This window comes from Hippocampus zosterae, chromosome 2, assembly GCF_025434085.1.
Source record: "Hippocampus zosterae strain Florida chromosome 2, ASM2543408v3, whole genome shotgun sequence".
In the NCBI taxonomy this organism is placed as follows: Eukaryota; Metazoa; Chordata; class Actinopteri; order Syngnathiformes; family Syngnathidae; genus Hippocampus; species Hippocampus zosterae.
This window is the reverse complement of record NC_067452.1, coordinates 25913378-25934128: the sequence shown is the minus strand read 5'-3', so window position 1 is coordinate 25934128 and position 20751 is coordinate 25913378. Positions and strand designations below refer to the sequence as shown.

General features: G+C 43.9%; 1 protein-coding gene across 1 annotated transcript; it reads right to left on the bottom strand.

The window, feature by feature from the left end:
• Positions 1–285: 285 nt before the first annotated feature.
• LOC127595912 (collagen alpha-1(XVIII) chain-like) lies at positions 286–20511 on the bottom strand. The gene is made up of 40 exons (XM_052057908.1): positions 19509–20511; positions 14320–14861; positions 13090–13173; positions 12960–13019; positions 12785–12860; positions 11583–11713; positions 11484–11501; positions 11133–11321; positions 11024–11050; positions 10876–10938; positions 10717–10800; positions 10598–10648; positions 10200–10340; positions 10036–10089; positions 9912–9956; positions 8351–8482; positions 8077–8142; positions 7972–7998; positions 7765–7863; positions 7602–7637; positions 7434–7517; positions 7138–7173; positions 6972–7031; positions 6219–6296; positions 6083–6118; positions 5928–5981; positions 5386–5457; positions 5253–5303; positions 5103–5133; positions 4967–5020; positions 4847–4881; positions 4632–4757; positions 4080–4230; positions 3935–3999; positions 3615–3743; positions 3504–3536; positions 2332–2760; positions 2058–2255; positions 1791–1900; positions 286–1543 (listed from the first exon to the last, which is right to left on the bottom strand). Exons 1-40 carry the CDS (start codon positions 20338–20340, stop codon positions 1330–1332), a joined length of 4803 nt encoding a protein of 1600 aa, XP_051913868.1. The 5' UTR covers positions 20341–20511; the 3' UTR covers positions 286–1329.
• Between the last annotated feature and the right edge of the window lie 240 nt (positions 20512–20751).

The window sequence follows — 20751 nt, the reverse complement described above, 5'->3', positions numbered from 1 at the left end:
CTTTTGCTGCATGTTTGTTCCTTCCTGCAAGCATATACCTGTACATGTAAAGTCATCCTTCCCTAAGTGATACTATTGAGGTAAATGTATCTCTAACACGCTACCTTCTGCATACTACTCTTCACCAATAAGGATGTGCTCATCTCTTCCTCCAGTGTAAAGCAAAGCAATGTAAAAAAAAGCCAAGAAAAGTTCATACCTGTAGGCAACTGCAGTTGGAGTAAAGGCTTTTTTCATACTAGGAGCAGTATGACTTTTTGCTTTGTAAGAGTGGAGGGGCCAGGCCAGTGGTTGACATATTTTAATTCAAGTGAGGTGTTTTGTCAGGAGCACAAGAGTTTGGGTGTACACTGAGAATAATTGTATCCACATTTTCGGTAGAACTGGGCTCTTTAATGATCTCATTTTACCAAGAATTGTTTGATAAGTGGCATATTAAAACATATTTGTCACAGTCAATTCCCCTGCCATGCACTTTTTGTGGACAGCTGCCCTACCGTCATGCCTTTTTAAAGTCAGGCACCAAACTCGATAGAAATAGTTTTCAAAATATTAGAAAATTGGGTTGATTGTCTGATATGAACGAGTGTAGTTCTCATGCGTGTGTGTGTGTATGTGTGTGTGTGTGAGTGTGCATGCATGTGTGCGATACAAAAGCTACAATGTGTCGCTAACCGCAGTGTATTTACTGCTCCCAATGGAATGACAGAGCTTTCATGTATGTTTACATCTTTTTGTATCATTGTATCATCAACCTGGCAGAAGTACGAACCATAGCTGGATACATTAAAAAAAATAGCCCTCTTATTACAGACAGGAAATGCCATTTTTTGAGTTATCCAAATTGTTTTTCTTGTTCAGTTACTTATTTGTTCTCCCAATTCCTTCCATCTACAGCTCTGGTTAAAAAAAAAAGAAAGAAAAAGAGGCCAATAAAAATACGGAAAACTTTTAGGGTGTTTTGACAAATTTTCTTTTTCTGCAAATAAAAGTTCTGAATGACTGTCTTTGAAATTTGGGAGTTCTGTTTTATAAAATAAAATTAACTTTTTCATTCTTCTCAAACATGATTATACAGTACCTATAAATAGCAAAATCACAGAGTAGTAATTTTGTAGTTCATTTTTTGCCCAGAGCTGTAGGCTAACTTAATATAGTCTCCTTGGAAACACATGAAAGCCTTCATGGTTTCACATATACAATCTTCTTGTTTTATCACAATCTAATCTACTTGCAATATAAAATGAAAAAACAAACACGTATTTGCAAGGAAACGATGAAACAACATTTATAGTCCCAAGCAGGTTTCTCTCCATCCCGTTTGTGCATTTATCTCCTGCCATGGCCAATGTAGCTGTTCTCCACGCACAGGACGACGTAGGAGCTGGAACAGCTGCTGGAAGTCTGCTGGAGCAGACTGCCGCTCTGGAGCGCGGCCGCTTTGCCGGTTAGGACGTGACTACTCATGCGCCACGACTCACAGAAGCCATCAACCTGCCGCTGACCATTGGCGACAGAGCCGTGCCACATCATCTTCTCAGGCCTGCGAAAACCGCACAAGACACATTTGTGTCGGGTGTAATTCAGGCATGCCTTAATGGGGGTGAACAAGGTATGTTACATAAAAGCATTACAACCTGGAAAAAGTATTATTCGCATAAATAATGAAACACCTCCAAATTACTGACCCTGACCAGGGCATCGGACAGCTGATTAATTGTCAGTAATCCCTATGTTTGATTAAGAAAATGTGAAAAGGTGAAATTGCATGATGTGTTGAATAGCCATACCATGTACTGTCGTGGAGAACATCTTTACCATCAAAAGAATAGATGGGGACATTCTCCTTGATAGTGCCACCGTTAAAAATCGCGTCCCAGTTGTCAAACAAAACCTCATCCTGTTGAGACAAAACAATCATTTTGTGGGGGAGGACAACTTGCGTTATGTAAAAATGTAAAAAGCACAGGCATGTGAACGATTAACACACACTGAAACATACAAATTGGCTGATCAGTAGTCATGGAATATTCCCAACTGTTTTGTGTTTGATCTACCTTCAAATTGACGATTGGCATATGCTCTCTGTCAGCTTTGCGGACAATGCTTTGGAGATCTTGGAGTTTTGAGGACAAGAACGCCCGGAATGTTCCTTTCATTCCGATACTTTGAGCCTGGGTGAAACACAGGAAGTCGGCACCCCGGATGCCCCTCATAGATCCAGTCTGGGGCTGATTCAAGGCGATAAGATGGAGCTGGAGAAACCCCAAAGCTTGGTGTTACTCTACGTACAATACAATAAAAGCACGTGCAAGTGACAGCTTCTCTTACCCCTGGACCTGATGTGTGATGGTGGACGGGATTCTGGGCCACAGGTGGGGGAGGCCTTCTCTGAGGAGTCACAGCATAATAAGGCGGGTGTTCGTGGGCCGGATGCACTGCATAACGACCGTCTTGGTTATTGACCCGGTCTGTGTAACTGGGATATCTGGGGTCTGTCGGGGCCGGGTATCGCGGATCCGGCTGAGCCGTATGTCGAGTGTCGGGGTGGTATCTGCTGTCAGGAAGGTTTCGCTCTCTGCCGTCTGGATTTGTTTGGTAAGGAGGGTACAGCTGACTTGAGTGACGTGGGTCAGGCTGGGAAACACGGTCCGGATTTAGTTGCTCTGGCCTTTCCCCTTGTTCGTGGGAGTCACTCGAGTTGCTGTGCGGGGAGTACGGCACGACTGGCGGGGGCTCCACTGCTGCAACCTCATTAGCCTGCAAATAGTGTGCAGCGAATATTTAAAAGCTTTTCATACTTTTCATAATGTTTGTGCATCAGAGGTGCCAGGGTACAGAACGAGAGTGACTACCATTGATTTCAACTGAAAATGATGAAAAAATGTGTTTGGCCTTGCACCACAGGATACATATACCGGTATATATATTTTTTTTCTTCCAAGGAATTAAACCTCCACCATTATGTTTGTGGGGGGCTATTTTCTTACTGGTACTCAATGTAAAAAGGTCTTGGTGGGGTTGTCTTAAAGTACAATGATTTAGAAAACCATAATGACTAGCTTACTAGCTCATGTCAGCTCTCGAGTACGCTTTCCATTTCAGCGTCAAAAGAGATGCCCGTGCCATATTATTTCGAGCAACGGGAAAATCAAAATTGTTAGCCAGTCCCTTCATGATAATGTTTACTTTGACTAAATTTCCACCACGTCTATTTTGAGTTCACCTATTAAAATGTAAATCACTGCCAGCTTTCCATCTCCCTTCCGAGCACTTTATTTCACGTAACATCTTGACTGACACTTTATACATTTAAACCATGGCAGTAGAGAAGACGAAAAACCTCATTTAACCAGTTTGTACAGTTTTCTCAATGGCTCAGTCTTGGTGTCAATGCCAAGCCTTTGTTTTCTTGTGTTGCTATTGGATTTTTTTTTGTCTGAGAGACGTCATGTTAAAATTTTGGGAATTAGAAACTTTGGTAAAACATGCAGGACACTCACATTCTCACTTGGTAAGGCAATATAGCCCCCAAGCTGAAAAAGAAGAAAGGTAACAAGTTCATGAAAAAGCTACTTCTGTGGTTCTTTTTCAAGAGAAGAGATAGTTCTTACCTGGACTTGACGAACCCCGTCTCTGACTCTAAGGTAAAGATCTGTCCGATCTATGACGTAGACTAGAGAACCCTCGGGGTGTCTTCTAGCAGTGGCGGTCATGATGTCATAAGACTGCAACACTGTCACCTGCATGTCAAAAAAAAAAAAAGAAACACTCATCATGGTGTTGCCCGAGATCTAAATGTGGGCATGGAAGTTAGGCACCACTGTGCCTACATTGATCTGAAGCCTATTTCCGGCTAACTTCGGGCGAAAGGTGGACCACGACTGGGATTGCAAAGTGACTCTTTTTTTAGTTAATTTTTGGATTTTCTCACCCCAGAAGAAAGTCCAGGTAGTCCTTGCGGTCCAGGTGGCCCAGGTGGTCCAGGAATACTGATCGCTGTTATTCAAGAGGCAAAGGGCCAATTTATGTCTATACTTCTAATAGATTGAAATTGAAACGATTGTTATCCAACTTACTATGTGTGGCTCTGTGAGGTCCAGGGAAAGAGGGGATGCCAGGGGGTCCGGGTGGCCCTGGTGGTCCAGGGCGGCCATCATAGCCTCTTCCTGGTGGACCAGGTGGCCCCTGGGGACCCGGGGGGCCGGGAATGGAGTCCCCTCTGGGACCCTGGTGGTAAAAAACACTTTTCCAGACGAATCATTTCAGAACTGCTATTTGTTATCAAAGATAGCTGTGCAGTTTGTGCAGTTCTTTGGGATCAAGAGAAAGACACCGATTGGTTTGCTTAAGTGTCCACACTGTTAAATTGATCATTTTTGAGGCACCTTTTGATTTGATTGTAATATGTCAGGAAATTCATCCAAATGAGAAATATTCCATTTGGAGTGAATCGGATTTACTTGACAGCTATGTGTTGAATAATATTGGAAACTGAGCTTTCGTGTGATTGATATAGGAAGGAGTGTGCTCTTGTTGTCTTTCAGATTTGATGATCTAAGATATTTTGTTTTATTGATCAACTGCAGGTATTTGTGAGCTTTGGTCCAACCACAGGAATATGATCTCACTGGAGGTCCAGGAACTCCCGGCGTGCCTACGCCGCTTCCTCCATATCGTGGGTCGTAATATCCACCTCCCGGTTCGCCTTTCTCTCCTTTCAAACCCGAATTTCCCGGTTCACCCTTCAATTCATTCTAGACACAGAATCATTGTGAAATTTCCGGCGTTACGCTGCCTGTCAATACATTTTTGTGTTGACAAACATTCGACAAAGGAGCCTTACCTTAAGGGAATAAATGTCAAAGTTTGATCCGACACCTGAATCACAAACAAGATATTCATCGTATACACTTGTTCTTAACACAACAAGAGCATGGTTGAAGTCCAGCGCAAGCTAAGTCACCTGATTGGCCAGGTAATCCTGGAGTCCCAGCGTCGCCTTTCTCTCCTTTAATAGCTACAACAGAAAAAAAAAATGGTGATTGTAAATCGAGACAAACCATTGATTCAGATGTCAATTAAATGCGTCGTGCACTCACCTTGGGAATACCTGGAATACTCATCGTATCCCTAGAATGACAAAGGGACGGCATTTAGATGGAAACTAACAGTATCCTATCTGATGAAAATAAGACGACTTTGAAGGTGGTGAAGAATGCACCGACTTCGGCATTTACATCTTAACTTACTCTGGATGGTGGTCCAGGAGGTCCAGGTGGGCCTGGTGGACCTGGGGGTCCCTACATCAAAACGTGGTGTTTGCTTTAGTTGGTACTGACCCTGTTCTCCCGAATCCCCCCCATGAGAATAGAGTATACTCACGTAGTATGTGGTTCCAGACCCTCCGCCTGGCTCTCCTTTTAGTCCTTGAATGCCGTTTAGTCCCGGTCGACCCTACAGAGCAAAATGCATTCCACATCGACAGATGGTATCAAAGTATCTCACAATAGTGAGCACACCCCTCACATTTTTGAAGTCTTTTGAGTGAGTGAGTGAGTGAGTGAGTTTGAGAGCGATAACGCCAAACTTAACACACCGGCTGCCCCATTCCCACTTGGAACCTTGTGATACTTAATGAGTCCCAGGACGCCTGGGAGGCAAAATAAATGGGCCCAATTTGTTTTTTTTTTTTTTTTTCACTGTGTGCTCACTTTTGTTGCCAGCAGTTTGGACATTAATAGCTTTGTGTTATTATCATTTTGAGAGAACAGTACATTTAAATGGCTACACAAGTACACAGACTCAAGATAATCCAAATATAGACATATAATAAAATAGATGTGACAGTTGTCCTCACTTTTGTGAGATACTGTATTTTGAAGAATAAAAAAAAAAATAATAATAAAAGTAGAATAACTACTCACTGGTCTACCTGGAAGCCCAATTTCTCCTTTTTGACCTGGAGGGCCATACGAGCCCTGCAGAGAAAAAAGATTACACGTTTGTGCCACTCAAAAACTGCCAAAGCCATCAGGTAACAACGTGTACAGTAGTGAGTATGTATAAACGGTGTACATACTGGAGGTCCAGCTGGGCCCGGGGGTCCTATATCTCCCTGCAGACAGAGAAAAGAGTGATGTTAACATCACGCACGTAGCCCTATATGAATGCATTGCTAGTTAATGTCAAAATAGAAAACATGATGTCATAATTACCGGTTTCCCTCTCAGGCCCCCCAGGTACAAAGGTCGGCCATCTTGACCCATGATGAGACCCGGCTCTCCTTTTTCTCCCTGAACAAATGACATGTATTCTTATACTTACAGAACACACTACTCACAAAAAAAAAGTTTGGAAATAAGGGGTTTTCAGGGGAAATTACAGGATTAACCTAAAATGCAATAAGTTTTATAGGTGAACTTCATTTGCTTTGTTTCAACTTTTGAACGCACATGCTCAAGAAGTCAATGTTTCAGTGCTTTTTCTTCTCACAAACAGCTGAACACCAACATTGACAACAAGAGTTTGGTTCAAGAATGGACCAATACATTTCCTTGTTTCATTAGCAGCGGAATATAAATGGCCCTCTTCATCATACTGGCTTCATGAGACTGAGACAACTCGAAACAAATGATCGATAGAACAAGGCTGGAAACAGGAAGTGACCAATGAGCCTGGAGTGTCACACAGGGTGTCATCAGTAAGTTGCAATGGGAAGACCGGAAAGGTCACGGAAAGGCATACAATTGGACGTCCTTGGACATTTTTATCCATCAAACACCTGTTGTGGATTTTGTTAATCGGCAGGCTGTGCAAAAAGTACAGAAACAATGGAAAGTTGGATGAGCATTCAAAGAAGATGAAATTCAGTTCACCTGGAAAGATTGTAGCGCATGTTATGTTCATCCTGAAATTGTACCCGAAAGCGCGATCTCCCTTTCCTTTTCATTTAGGGTGGATCGTCTTACCTTAGGGGCATACCCTGGAAGACCCGTGTCGCCTTTTTCTCCTTTAGGTCCAATTGGCCCCTAAAATGAACCAAGACACCAAACACTTATCTCTGGGGGGGGTTTTTTGTTTTCTTGTGTTTTTTTTACATCTGACATCCTCTCTCGTGATTGCAGGTTAACTCACGGGAAATCCATCTTGGCCCGGAAGTCCTGCTCCCGTCTGACAGAAAAACAGAAAGAAGAAGTTGCAAACGCGTGGTGACCTTGTCATGTTGTTTCTCGGTCAACAGCAGCATGCACTCACCTGCAAACTTGCGCCCCAAAAAAGCTGTCTCAACTACAGCGAGGCATAGTTGGGTTAGTGCGTATGAAGGTGAACAAACACTGAGGCAAAGGCGTGGTGGTTAGTGAGAGAGGTTAGATGTTGCCACCGGGTTAATGATGTGTTGCCGTGCGATTACACTTTGACTATTGACTCACATCACCAGTCGAATAAATGATGCGGCCAGGAGGTCCTGGAGGCCCCGGAGGTCCAGGTTGCACTCCGTCACGGCCTGGCAGACCCTGTGATGTCAACCAAAATATGGAACATTTATATCTTTATGTGCTGCTTTGAATATGTTGCAAAATATTTCATTGATGACTTACTTGTTCGCCTTTGTCTCCTGTGTCCCCTTTCGGCCCCTGAATTGAAACAATGAAATTGTAATTCGTTGATTTCACTCAATCTTTATGATTTAGTTGTCTTGTGCTCCTGTCAACTAGAGGAAGTGCACAAAAAAAGAAAAATGGAATTCATCTGCCAGCTTACCACATGTCCGGGAAAGCCATCCAAACCTGGAATTCCAGGTGCACCTCTTGGTCCCTCCGCTCCTTTGTCGCCATTGGTTCCGGGTAAACCTGGTCTACCCTAAAAATCCAAACAGTTGAACTGGGGATTTGTACAATTCGTTAAGCAAATTTCTAAAAGTCCTTCACAACTGAGCTGAGAGTGAAAAGAGATGAGACAGTTGCTTACCGGCAGACCTGCAATACCCGGAGGACCCTGGAAAACATGACACAATCCACATTTAGTGGTGTTGCTTTTGGAGTAAGGCGACTGGCGTGAGGCGTGATGCAATACCTGTGGACCTGGTGGGCCACTAACTCCCGGTGAGCCAACATTTGTCTCAAAGCCCTCCCGCTCAGCCTGTACAAGTGGATCAATCACAGTACCTTTTTGAATGCACTCTGAAATCCACAAGTCACTTTTTTTTTTTTTTTTTACACTTGTTATGAAAATAAAATTGCAGGAAGTTGCCCAAAATAGTGGGGCAACCTAATTTTTCTGATTAATGTCAGGTTACTGTTTTTAATAGACAAAATGACAAGAGTGTGAATGTTGAGCCTATACTCACAAAGCCAAAGGGGGATGACGGCCCTGGTGGCCCTGGTCTTCCTGGAGGTCCAGGTGGGCCCATGGGACCCGGAAGCCCTGCTAGCCCAGTCTGTCCTGGTGATCCTGGCAGTCCCGGGTCACCGCGAGAACCCTGGGGCAAACATGTGTTAATCTTATCCTGTTAGATAGGTACACTAGTCAGAAAAAGTTGGAGGTACTGTATTTAGATTTGGGAGAATATCTCAGGATAAACTTAGAATGCAGTGCAACCTTGATATAGGTATAGACAAACTCGGTTATCATGTTTAAAAGTTTCATTTTGTTGTATGTTTGATTATCCTCGAATGGTATGTTCTCACAACTTGTACACAATGGAGCATACAGAAAAAAGGGCCAACTTGAACTGAATAAAGCCAAGTCCTCATTAACTGATAGTGACGACAGGAAGGTTCAATTTCGCAAGAGCAACATGATAAGATGTCTTCAGTTTGTTACAGTGTCTGAATTCATGTGAAATCTACCCACTGAAGTCACAAGGTATCCATTGTTTGTACCGAGATATGTTTTGGCCTCTGAGGGGCGTATCGGTGGGCTGGGTTGAGAGGTGTGACGTGTGAAGAAGGGAGTGTTTTTCTGATACATCACTTGTAATTTGCATACACAATCAATAAAAAGGCCGGCAGAGGTTGCAGGTGTCAAGCGTCAGTTGGTAAACGCACACAGTGGCTTTGTAGAAAACTGCGCCTACTGCCGGCAGAAAAGACAATCTCTTCCGGAGTCTGTTTGTTCAACTGTCCGAGTGAACATCTCTGACACCTTTGTAAGTGAACTTTCCCTAAACTTTTTAAGGCACATGCCCAACCGTTCAGTGTTTTGACTACTTTTTGCACAACTTTCTAATCTACAAGAAGGAACAGATAACCAATGTATTTCCAAGGACGTCCACTTTTCCTTTTTTCTGCATCGTTTAGTGCTTTATTCGGTTTCCTGTTTTTTGAATGTTTTCAAGTTGTTGTTTCAACTGCTTTTCTTTATACGTCTGATTTTTACCTTATAAATAAAATTTCTGTGACTCTTCGAGGCTCTGCGGTATTTCTGCGGCACCCTGCTGATGACGCTGTGAAATTCTCAGTTCAGTGGCGACTTCTGGTTTAAGATGGTCTCATCATGTCAAAATGTGTACAGCATGGGGAAGAGGACTGAAAATTCATGAGTCCATTCATGGATGAAACTCCTGTTGCAAATTTTGCCATGAAGCTCCTTGTTGTTACAGAATAGCAACTTGTGCAAAAAGAAACGATGAGTAGTTGGACATGTGGATTCACAAGTTTAGAGAAGGTCAAATTAAGTTCAGTTGGAAAAATCCTCTGGGTTCATCCTAAAATTTTAGCCCAAATCCCAATATCCTTAACTTTATTCACCCCGGGAGGGATTTATTGAAATGAGAAAAAGAGCCGAAACCACCAGAGAGACCCGCCTATCTGCAAAGGATGATCCGCCGTCAAAGGAATCTCTTCAGCGGTATTATATATTATTTATTTATTCTGGACGTCAAAAGACTGCAATTTTCAATAACCCACCTTCTCTCCGGGTCCTCCATGAGAGTTGAGTTCCCCACTGTCGCCCTTTGGAGACCGTATGGAAGATGTTCAGATTACAAGACTGAAAGTGCCCACATGCTTGCCTTATTTGAATCCATCCAACCTTCTCTCCTTTGAGCCCAGGCTGACCTGGCAAACCACTCAGACCAGGAGAACCCTGAAACAGCACACAGGATGAAACAGCTGTAAAAAGTGGAGCTCAAACACATCACCCTGCCAAGATAACCTGACGTGATTGTGGGTTAGAAAGCACAGGTAGCTACATACTGGTAGACCTGGGGCTCCAGGTCTTCCAGGTTGTCCAGGAGGTCCAAAGGCAACTGGACCATTGGATCCAAATTCAACTGATGTACCAGGGACCCCAGGTGGGCCTGGAGGACCTGGGGGGCCTGGAGGACCAACAAGACCCTGAAACAACAAACAACAAGAGGATCAATTTGTAAATTCTTCCACATCCTATGATTTAGGCTGCACTCCCACTGGTCCAGTTTTTTGCTACTGTGCTTCAGCAAGCCCCCCGTTGAGAATGGCCAACAGTGATATGTACTCATACTCGTAAAAAAAAAAAAAAAAAAAAACGGGATTTTGAAGTTGGTGTGAAGTCAACCAACTGGCTAAACTGGCTAGTGTGAGTGCACCCAGAGAATGACAACGCCTCAGCATACCCGGATCTTCTCCCATTCTGGGAATCCTGAGCCCTCCATGTCAACAAATGTCTGTGGAAGAACACAATCAAATACAACAAGATCGTTGTGATGGTGAATTGTGTGTAAGTCAGGCATACTGGATGATTTCCAGATCCGTGTCCTGGAGGCCCTGGAAGCCCTGGGGGACCTCTGGGTCCAGGTTGTCCTTCACCCCGCTCACCCTGAGGTTCAGAGGTCAAAAATTCAATGTTGTGTGATAACATAAAAGTTCAACTGTAACTCAAGTGTAACTGAACCTTTTCCCCTTTAGCACCAGAGATTCCCGGCGTTCCTGGGAAACCTTGCGGCCCTGCAGGACCCTGAAAAAAACCCCACACAATCAAAATTTACTCTGTCAATGTCTGTTTGTGCGGACATCTATGGAAATATACTGCACACACTCACAGTTTTTCCATCCTCTCCCGGGTCCCCCTGCAACATCATTTACAACCAATGAGCTGCATTTATGAAATAATAAAAGTTGATATTCATCAGATTTCTTGAATTCTCTCACAGGCTCTCCGTTAGCTCCCGGTGGACCAGGCAATCCATCTCGGCCCGGAGATCCAGGGGGTCCAGGCACATGCTGCATTTGAGCCCCATCCCCAAAAGTGACCATCTCAGCTGCAGGTCCAGGTGGCCCAGGTGGACCTGGGAGGCCCTGAGCACCACGCTCTCCTTTACTTCCAAAGGCTGTACTACCCTGTTGAGGCAGAGTTAAAAAAAAAAATATATATATATATATATATATATATATATGTGTGTGTGTGTGTGTGTGTGTCTCGGTATATATCTTTATTTCATTGTTCTCATTCCTCCATTAAAAAAAAAAATAATGTAAGAACATAGGGTAACAACCACAGACCTTGTCTCCCTTTTCTCCCTAACAAGACACAGAGTTTGACACAGTTATAGTAATGGAAATATGCATAAGATAATAAACATGCATATTGCAAAATTCCACCTTCTGTCCGCCAACTCCAGCTTGTGAGGAGAAGCCTGAACCAGGGTCTCCCTTTGGCCCTGCATAGCCTCTGTCCCCTCGGGTGCCTTTCTCTCCTCTCTCACCTTTCTCTCCTTTGGCCCCATTTAAACCTGAAAGATGAGTAACAGTGCGCAATATTATGCATGCACATTATGCCTCAGATGCTGTAACTGTTGGGCGTATTGTATATGTTTCTGTCAAAAATATTAACAGCCGTGTGCATATTTTACCGCAGTTACAGAAGTAATTAGACTCGGTTTTTTTTTTCTTTTTTTTTTAACTCACCTCATACCAAAGTGCAGAATCTCAATCTGCTGTTTTTAATTCATTTATTTATTTGTTGTTTCAATTACCGTATTTTCCACACTTTAAGGCATTTCGGCATATAAGGCGTACCTTCAATGAATGGCCTATTTTAAAACTGTTTTCATATGTAGGGCCCACCGCTAAAGACAATACAATACAATACAATCCAGCTTTATTTATATCGCACTTTCACAACCACTGCAGCTATAACAAAGCGCTTTGCAGAACATTTAAAATACTGTACTTCGTCCAAGAAATCAGAACATTGAGCCATATAGAAGGCGCATCGTATTATAAAGCACACTGTCAGCTTTTGAGAGAATTGAATGCTTTTAAGTGCGCCTTACGGAAAATAAGGTCGGTTTTCCAGAAATCTATCTTGAACTTCTCATCAATACTGTTTTTGTATTTGTTTATGCATAGATGTTTGTTTCTACATTATTAATATGAGTATATGTGCGTGTGTGTGTGTCTGTATGTATGTGTGTGTGTGTGTGTGTGTGTATGTGTGTGTGTGTGTGTGTGTGTGTGTGTGTGTGTGTGTGTGTGTGTGTGTGTGTGTGTGTGTGTGTGTGAATATTGCTGCTGTGACAATTCGATTTTATGGAATGAAGAAAGACTGGTCAAGTAATAGGATGAGAGACACAGAAAGAGAGCGAGAGAGAGATAAAGAGTTACTTTATCCTCTGAGAATCCCCAAGGAGTGTTACATTATCAATAATTATTACCTTGTCAGAAACCGTGCAAAACAAATTGTCATATAACTGAGCAATTCCTCTCCTAACCCCACAATTTAAACAATTGAAGTGGTGCAACGGTGACAACAGGGGGAGGCATTTCACCACTTATCTGGTTTGCAAACAAGCTAGAATGACCTGTTTCCTTCAGTGTGCTTCCTTTCGAGGCGATCAATGGAGGCTCAGGCACTGGCCTGATGGATGCAGGAGTCGTCTGGTGGTAGAAAATGAGGCGATCAAATCTGTTCAACTCTCTTACTTACTGTAAAATAAAGATTTTAAAACAGTATTGTTCACCAGCGGGCTGACTGACCTTCACTTTGCCTCCTGTCTCCCCTCTGCTGCCATCGCCGCTGCCAAAGTCGCCAGAGGCCTGTGACACAAGCAGCATTTAAGTGCCCAGACGTCAGATCTCACCAGGGGGAAAGGCTTGGAATACTCACAACATCAGAGTCGTCGTCGATGTCGTCACACAAACGCTCGGCTACCTGAGAATTTCCCACCAGCCTCAGCTCAGCGATAGCACCCTAAAGGGGGAGTGTCAGTGAAAGGTTGTGATCATAGAAAGAGCTAGGAAAAATAAATAAGGACCAAACGTTTAAAAACACAAAACTATGTGATTCATCTCAAGTGCATGTTTATATTGTTTTATAAAAAAAAATAGGCTTTCCAACTAAATCCAGTCTCACACCACTCTAAACTAATCAAAAGCAATACTTGTACTCAAATCACCTTTCCATTTAAAAACCAACGGTTTTTGTGATCATAGTTGTTGTTCATACTGTACACTGGACGGATGTGTCACAATTTTGCAGACTGCATTTTGTATTTTGGAAGGAAACAGAAAAAGCAAACAAAAAGGATGCAAGGACATAAGAAAGACATGAGAATGAAAGCATTGAGGCATGGAAGAGGAAATTAGAAAGGAGCCAGTGATGTAAAGTCTTGGAAGTGGGGACAAAACGATGGTCAAGCACTCAGCACGGCTCCAGCACACTTCTGGGTTCCAATCGCCGCTCAGGAAGAAAGAATCCCGTTAGGAATAGAAGAATGAAAAAGAAGGAAGACGGTAGCTCAGAAAGGACCAAAAATAATCAATGAAAGAAAAAAAGGGAAAAAGAACAAATGGAAAAAAACAATCGTCAAAGTAGTCAACGGTTGTGATAATAACCAGTCCTTTTCAAATCTTTTTATTTATTATTATTATTATTTTTTTTTTTTTGCTGTACTCAAAAAAAGTGTAATCCCACTACAATAGGCATTCTCATTGTCAGAGAGCGCACAAGGAATATTTGCTCCTTTGCAAAGGTCTACTGACAAACAATTTCAAAGGCAAATGATAATATTTATAGTCGCAGCGGAGAGTTGGGAGAGAAAATATTTCTTAAAGGGGTGCTTAACAAAAAATATTGAGAAGCACTGTAATAAACTATGATTTAACTGAATGTTAATGCATAAGTAAAATTTGGATCAAGTCAAATCAAATCAAAATCATAAATATAATTTAAGACTTTCTCATAACTACAGCTGTAATAAATGTTTTTGCTGCTGCAGAGTATAATTTTTAAAATCTCCAGAGTACATTGAGCTAATCAAGAAATATAAGATAAGATATATCATTGCAACTTTTGGCGCTACACGCTCCATGAACATGTGAAATGTGGCTTGCTAACCTGGAACTTGTCCTGGTCAGCCCCCCCTGCCTGAGCAACAAAGATCCCGGCCCCTGCGTCAAGGTCCATGGGGTCCGGAGAACGCTCAAACTTCACCACCCGTGGCACTGCCTCGCAGTCCTGGTAGAAGGTCACCTGCTCCTCAAAGACAGCCAGCGAGAAACGGGTCCATTTGTCCACCATGCTCGGCACGTCGAAGCTCGCGGCCTCGTACGACGCCTCGGAATCAGGCTCGGTGTAGAAAAACTGCACTCTCTGGCGACCCGACTGCACGGCGCTGAGCTTAACGGCCACATACATAAGCCTCTGGGGCTCATCTGTGATGGAGAAGAGGACGGAGGCGGCCGATGTGGACGGCTTGATGTGAAAGAGGAGGGAGAAGTGGCGGTAGAATGGGTTGGGCACGTGGGCCAGAGCCGGCTGACCCGACACGGCGGCAGAGGTGAAGATGTAGGCCGGGGCACCGCCTGGCCCTGAGATCTGACCGATCTCATCGGGTGGCGGATATCCAATTAGTTGGAGCAGAGACAAACTGCTCTGCTCTGCAGGGAAGGAAGAGACAGACTGTTAGAATTGAACCCACAACTTCTGAACTGTGAGGCAGATGGGCTAACCATTCTTCCACCGCAGGAAAAAAAAATCTATTGACATACGCTCATTTCTATCCGGGAATACGACAGCATTAAAATGTTGCCTTCCTTTGTCATCATTTCTCACCGCATTTTTGGCCATTCTTGACTACACAAACATGAAACAAACAGCAACAAGTGTGTGGTCGAAAATGATTACTGGAAAAGTGCTGGTATTGCAGTTCACATCGAACAAAATGATTTCGAGGCCAACAAGTCAAAATCTCACAAGGCATCACAAGGGAGGAGGCTCTTAGGCCTAGCAGTTGCTTCCATTGGTGAGAGGGAAGAGCCCGTGTGGCAGATTCATGAGAGAAACTGGAAAAAAAAACGGTGTGCTTTAAGTGGGCCGGGGAAGTCAGTTGTGTCCGAGTGATGTAAGAGCATCACGTGTTCAGTTGCAGAGGGAATCCATATCTTACTTAAGACAACAAAATGGGGGCAAACTCAACATCACATTTTCATAAGTGAAGAGTGAAGTCAATATTGAGCACCAACTGCAGAGTAGCACAAACAAGCGTTCATCCGGAAAATCTTTTCACACACTCATCACATCTTTGGTGCAGGCTATTTTCCAACGGGATGTGGAACAAGGCATGCGGGGTGGTCTGCTCAATTCTCCCAATGGTAGCACCTGCTTTCCTGCTTCGGGTTCCTGTGGTGCCGACACAGCTCCCGCAGCTGCTGTCTGAAATGATCTGAATGAATGAACGTTTGAGTACCGCTTGAACAGCTTGCATTTAAGAGTGCTGAAAGTTTTATGTCGAAGCACATCTGGACCTGGTCCAGGCCACTGATTCTCTCAGAGACCGCTGAACATCAGCATGTCTGTGTAATATTGTGCAACACAAGTCCACTTGAAGCACAGTTGCACACTTTGTCAGGGTTTGCAATGTCGCCGGCCTTAATACAAAGGGCAACTCACTCGGCGTTACTCACTGGTTACTGTTACTGTGCTTGAACCGGGAACCATAAAGCACGATGGCAGCAGACTTGGACAAGTGAGATATATTCCCATCCGGTGTTTTCAACAATATTTCCTTCAATATTTTTCTTAATATTGCGTTGTACTTGCAGGACACATTGCAAGATCAGTTGTGGTCATCAGTAGTAATCATTTTTAGGTCATTGCTACCACTACAGCATGCGGTTAGCTATCTAGCTATACTGTACCGACGTGCCGAAAATATGTCAAATTACAGAAGAAGTTGGTGCCTTTTTTAAAATTCCCAATTGTTATGTATTTCGGTTATTCAGACTACCATAATACATTGAAACGTAAAGCATTGTGGGTAAATAGATAGAGAATAACTAGTAATATTAGCTGCCATGTAGCGTGAGCCACAGGCTCAAAAAACATGCTGTCGTGTTTACTTTCATTGACAGTTGAGCTGGGCATGCACTTTCAGTAGACACACCTCCAGGTTCTCAGAGCTGAGAGAAGAGCTTGACTTTTCGTGATATACTGTATGTAATAAAAGACGGCAAGTATTTTCTTTGTGTTGAGTTCTTCTTTTTTTAAGAAGGAGTTTCTGAACTTTTAGTTAAATACTCAGTGCGAGTACCGGTACTTTTTCCACCTCTGGTATTACTATTGGCAGTCATTCAGATTAAACAGGGGTCCTAATATTCCAGATGGAAGCTGGTATGACATGCACAAATGGTAAACCATCACAACATACACCCAGATGCTCCCTGCTGGCTTCATTCCGTGAAACAACAACGTTGTGTATATTTCCCAGAAAACAAAGTGACCTCATGTTCCTGCAGATTACATGAGGACCACATTTCAGTAATTCAGCGCCTGTGGGACAACTGGCAGCAGAGCAGGGAGATGGATGGATGGGCAGATGGAGTCGGAGGAAGGAAATGCTTGTCAGATGTGCATGGGAAAGCAGATCGCAGGGGACCAGAAGCGCATAGGACCCAATACGGCTGACGGTGGAACTAATGCGTTTCAGCAGGGGCAAAGAAAATGAACTCCAACAAAAGTTTTCGTATACACACACACACACACACACAACAGCTACTGTATCTTATCGGATTGATCCCAAAGTTTGATAAGCGGCCAAAGAACCTAATAAGGGACATTAGCAATACATGAACAGCTAATGTTCTGTTGGACAGGCTGACCCACATGAACACGCCTCCAGGGACCTAACAAAGTGGATTTGGCACATCTTGGGGGATTATCTACCAAGATGAAGCAGCTGAGACACCCGTCAGATGTTTGAAGAACTTGAGAGCGAATTAAAATCGACTGATGGAGGATCAGTGAGCTGGGATGTGCAAGATTTGAACACAATTTGTCGTTTTACTCCAAGCACAATACTTGGAAACAAAGGCGACCCTGAAAATTTTCCATGGTTGGCTGGATGCCTGCAAAATATCCAAATGGTCTCCACGATTGAAAAGGCCCAAAACGTAATTGAAAAGTGAGCTGCTGAATATTTTGGGGAATGTGCGCGCTGTGCAATGAGGGTGATTTTGGCATAAATGTCCCTTTCACACACTTACTGACTGCTGTTCTTCTTCTTCTTTAATTACGACAAGACGAGTCATTGGTTTGGTCGGGTGGGCAACTGCCCGTGATCTTTGCACCTCTAGCGGGCCATTTAGGAGGCCCCGTCTCGTCCCAATCACAAAGATCCCTTGTTACAAGCCATGACGCTGTCACATCCCGCCCACACAGAGGACGCATTTTCCCACCCACAAATGCCATCATAAATGCCACCCGCTGCCACCTCTCCTGTCACAGATGCCCCGATTGTTCCCTTTTTTGGGTGACAGACTATGCCGAAACCCTGCTCGTCTAGAAAGACCCACACAATATTCCAAAATGGAGAAACAAAACCCACGGATAACCTGCTCCATGGGTGACAATCTAAATGGAACAATGCTCATCAACAGTGAGCTTCCAAGGCTCCAAAAAGTCAAAACCTTCAGTTTTGCTGCAAGCACTTGATGATTAAGCAAACAAGAAAACTTTTTTAGTGCAGTTCTGATGGAAATATACCCAGAATGTGTTCTCAAAATGGACATCTTACATTAAGGCAATGGGTTAAAAGTACATTTTCTGAAATGCAAACTCGTAAAGTGGGCTTGTGTGGAGAACGTGCAACAGTGACAACTGCATGCACCAGCAGGGAGGCTTTTACGAAAAAACACAATGCTGTTTATGAGTCAGCCTGCAAAGCAAACAAACGTTACTCACTAAAAGTTGGAGCCAGTGGGCTTTCAGGATGATCTGAAAATGTATCATAAGTGTCGCCATGCAAAATATGTTTGACCTTAACTGAACTTTAAAACGCGGCATGGTGGTCGAGTGGTTAGCACACAGGTGTCAAACTCAAGGCCCCGGGGGCCAGATCTGGCCCGCCATATCATTTTGTGTGGCCTGCGAGAGCAAATCAAGCATGTCAACTTTTCCATGATGCTTGCTAAAGTCTGAACCAAACTTTTTAATTGTCATATGTAATATATCATTACCTAGCGATATTGCAAGCATTGTCTCATTACGTACTTATTACATTAAGGTAAACAATGGCTGAACTAACCATTATTCTTGACGTCTGATTTGAAAAGTAGTTGTCTGCCGATTCGTTGTGCACTGTATAAGTAATGTGTGGAGGTGATCAAACATTGATACAGTTTCACAAAATTCATAAGTCCTAGGTCATAATGCCCCGCTCAGGTAAACCGTAACTACAATGAGGCCCACTACAAAAATGAGCGTGACACCCCTGGAGAACATCCGCCTCACGGTGCAGAGGTGCAGGGTTCAATTGCAGGCTTCCTGTGTGGAGTTTGCATGCTCTCCGCGTGCCTGCATGGGTTTTCTCCGGGTACTTCAGGTTCCTCCTACATTCCAAAATCATGCATGGCAGGCTAATGTTACCTTCTAAATTGTGATTGTGAGCGCAAATGGTTGTTTGTCTATGTGTGCCCTGCGATTGGCTGGCAACCAGTTCGGGGTGTACCCCGCCTACTGCAACACGCCCTTTGTCAGGATAAGTGGATTAGAAGATGGATGAACTATAGAACTGTTCAATGTTTCAATCGTTTTTGCAAAACTTGACCTTGCTGTTATCTAACAAAGATGCAAAATTTCATGCAAAATTCTCTTTGTAGAGCTGTTCACATTTTGACTTCATGAGAACAAGGCAACAACAAACAATTGATCAATATTGCTTCAAACAGGAAGTGGCCACTGTGTCACTGAATATCATCAGCATTTTGCAACAATATAGACAAAGACTGCAAGAGTCACAAAAAGACAGAAATGAATGTCCTTAGAATTTAAAAATTATGTTATGCCATTTTGGAGATGGGTAAAAGATGTATTGAAACACTGAACAAATTAAGCCAAATTAAGTTAAGATGCAAAAGTGATAACACATTTTAGGTTCATCCCGAAACTTCCCGCAAAAAAGTTCAGCCGTTGCATCATCCAAGCAGCTAAAAACATGCAAAGTCACACATTAAGCCTAAAAAGCAACAATGTGCACTCAAGCACATGCAACAAAACAACACAGCACATTGGGTGTGGTTCAGGGTTACCTTCAGAGTAACTAATAGCCACACACGCAGGGCTCCCGGGCTCCTGCGCGCCGACAGGCAGGAGGCCACACTTCACTGGACGGTCCGCACTGTCCAAAGATGCCCAGCAGCTGTCCTGTACTTGATGGCAAAAGCTGCGGCAGGGCAGAAGCAAGGGTGCCGAGGAGGGCGAGGGGCACCTGGGCACCAGCAGGAGGCATAGGAACCACTCTATGCGCTGGTGACAGCCCGCCCGGGTCGGACTGGCCCACTCCCGCAATGCCGCCCCCACCTGCTCCACAGACGTGTGGTTGAAAAAATTAGGTAATGCGAAGAACTGTTGGCGTTTTCTGGAGCACATGTGCCATTCAGACGGCACGGGGAAACAAAGTGGATCGGAGCCAGTATCGAGAGTCCCGTTTTCCATACTCGTGAGGTTACTTGGAAGGATGACAGATTCTACACCAGATCCAAGATCTTGCCTGGACCCCGATCCAGATCCAGATGCATCATTTTCCCAAATTGCAGATCCTTCCACCTCCCTCCCCACTCCCAAGCCATCAATACTACCCGTTATGTTAGGCTCAGTGCTGTCGGCATTCGGGGAAGCTTGAGTCGTCCCGGGGCTGGTGGTCACATCCCATGCCTTGACCAAGTTACGGATTCCAGTTGCCACTTTGATGATTTCTTCTCCAACCCCCAACAAATCCTCATCCTCCTCAATCACGCTCTTAGCGCCACCCGTTGTTGCTGAGGCACTTGTTGGGGGCAGTGTGGTGGGTTCCGGGTCAATGCGCCAGAACCAGGCCTCTAAGCCTCCAACAAACAGAGCCAGGAGCAGGATCCTCAACATGGTGCTCGCCGCCACACCAGTCCAAGGTCTGAGTGTGGTGTGCTGATACCTGCACCGTTCAAGTCAAGTTAGTCCAGAACAAAGATGTAAAAAAGTGCAACAGCTTGCAGATCTTCCCACTTGAAGGGCACAACCCCCTGACGAAAAAGCACTAAACATGGATAGAGTGGGATGCAAATCTGGAGGGAGGTGGGCTTTGACCATGGTCACTCACATCTCTCCTGGCGCTCCTAAAACTCCTCCTCTTCATATTCCTCTGCTCTTCGGCTTCATGGAGTGGTAACAGTTTAACTTTGCACACATTCAAAATCCACCTCAATGAATGTTGACCAATCATCATTTAACTCGAGAAAGCAATTTGCTGTGGAATGAATTAAACTGCTGAAATGTAGAATGTGATAACTGAATTTG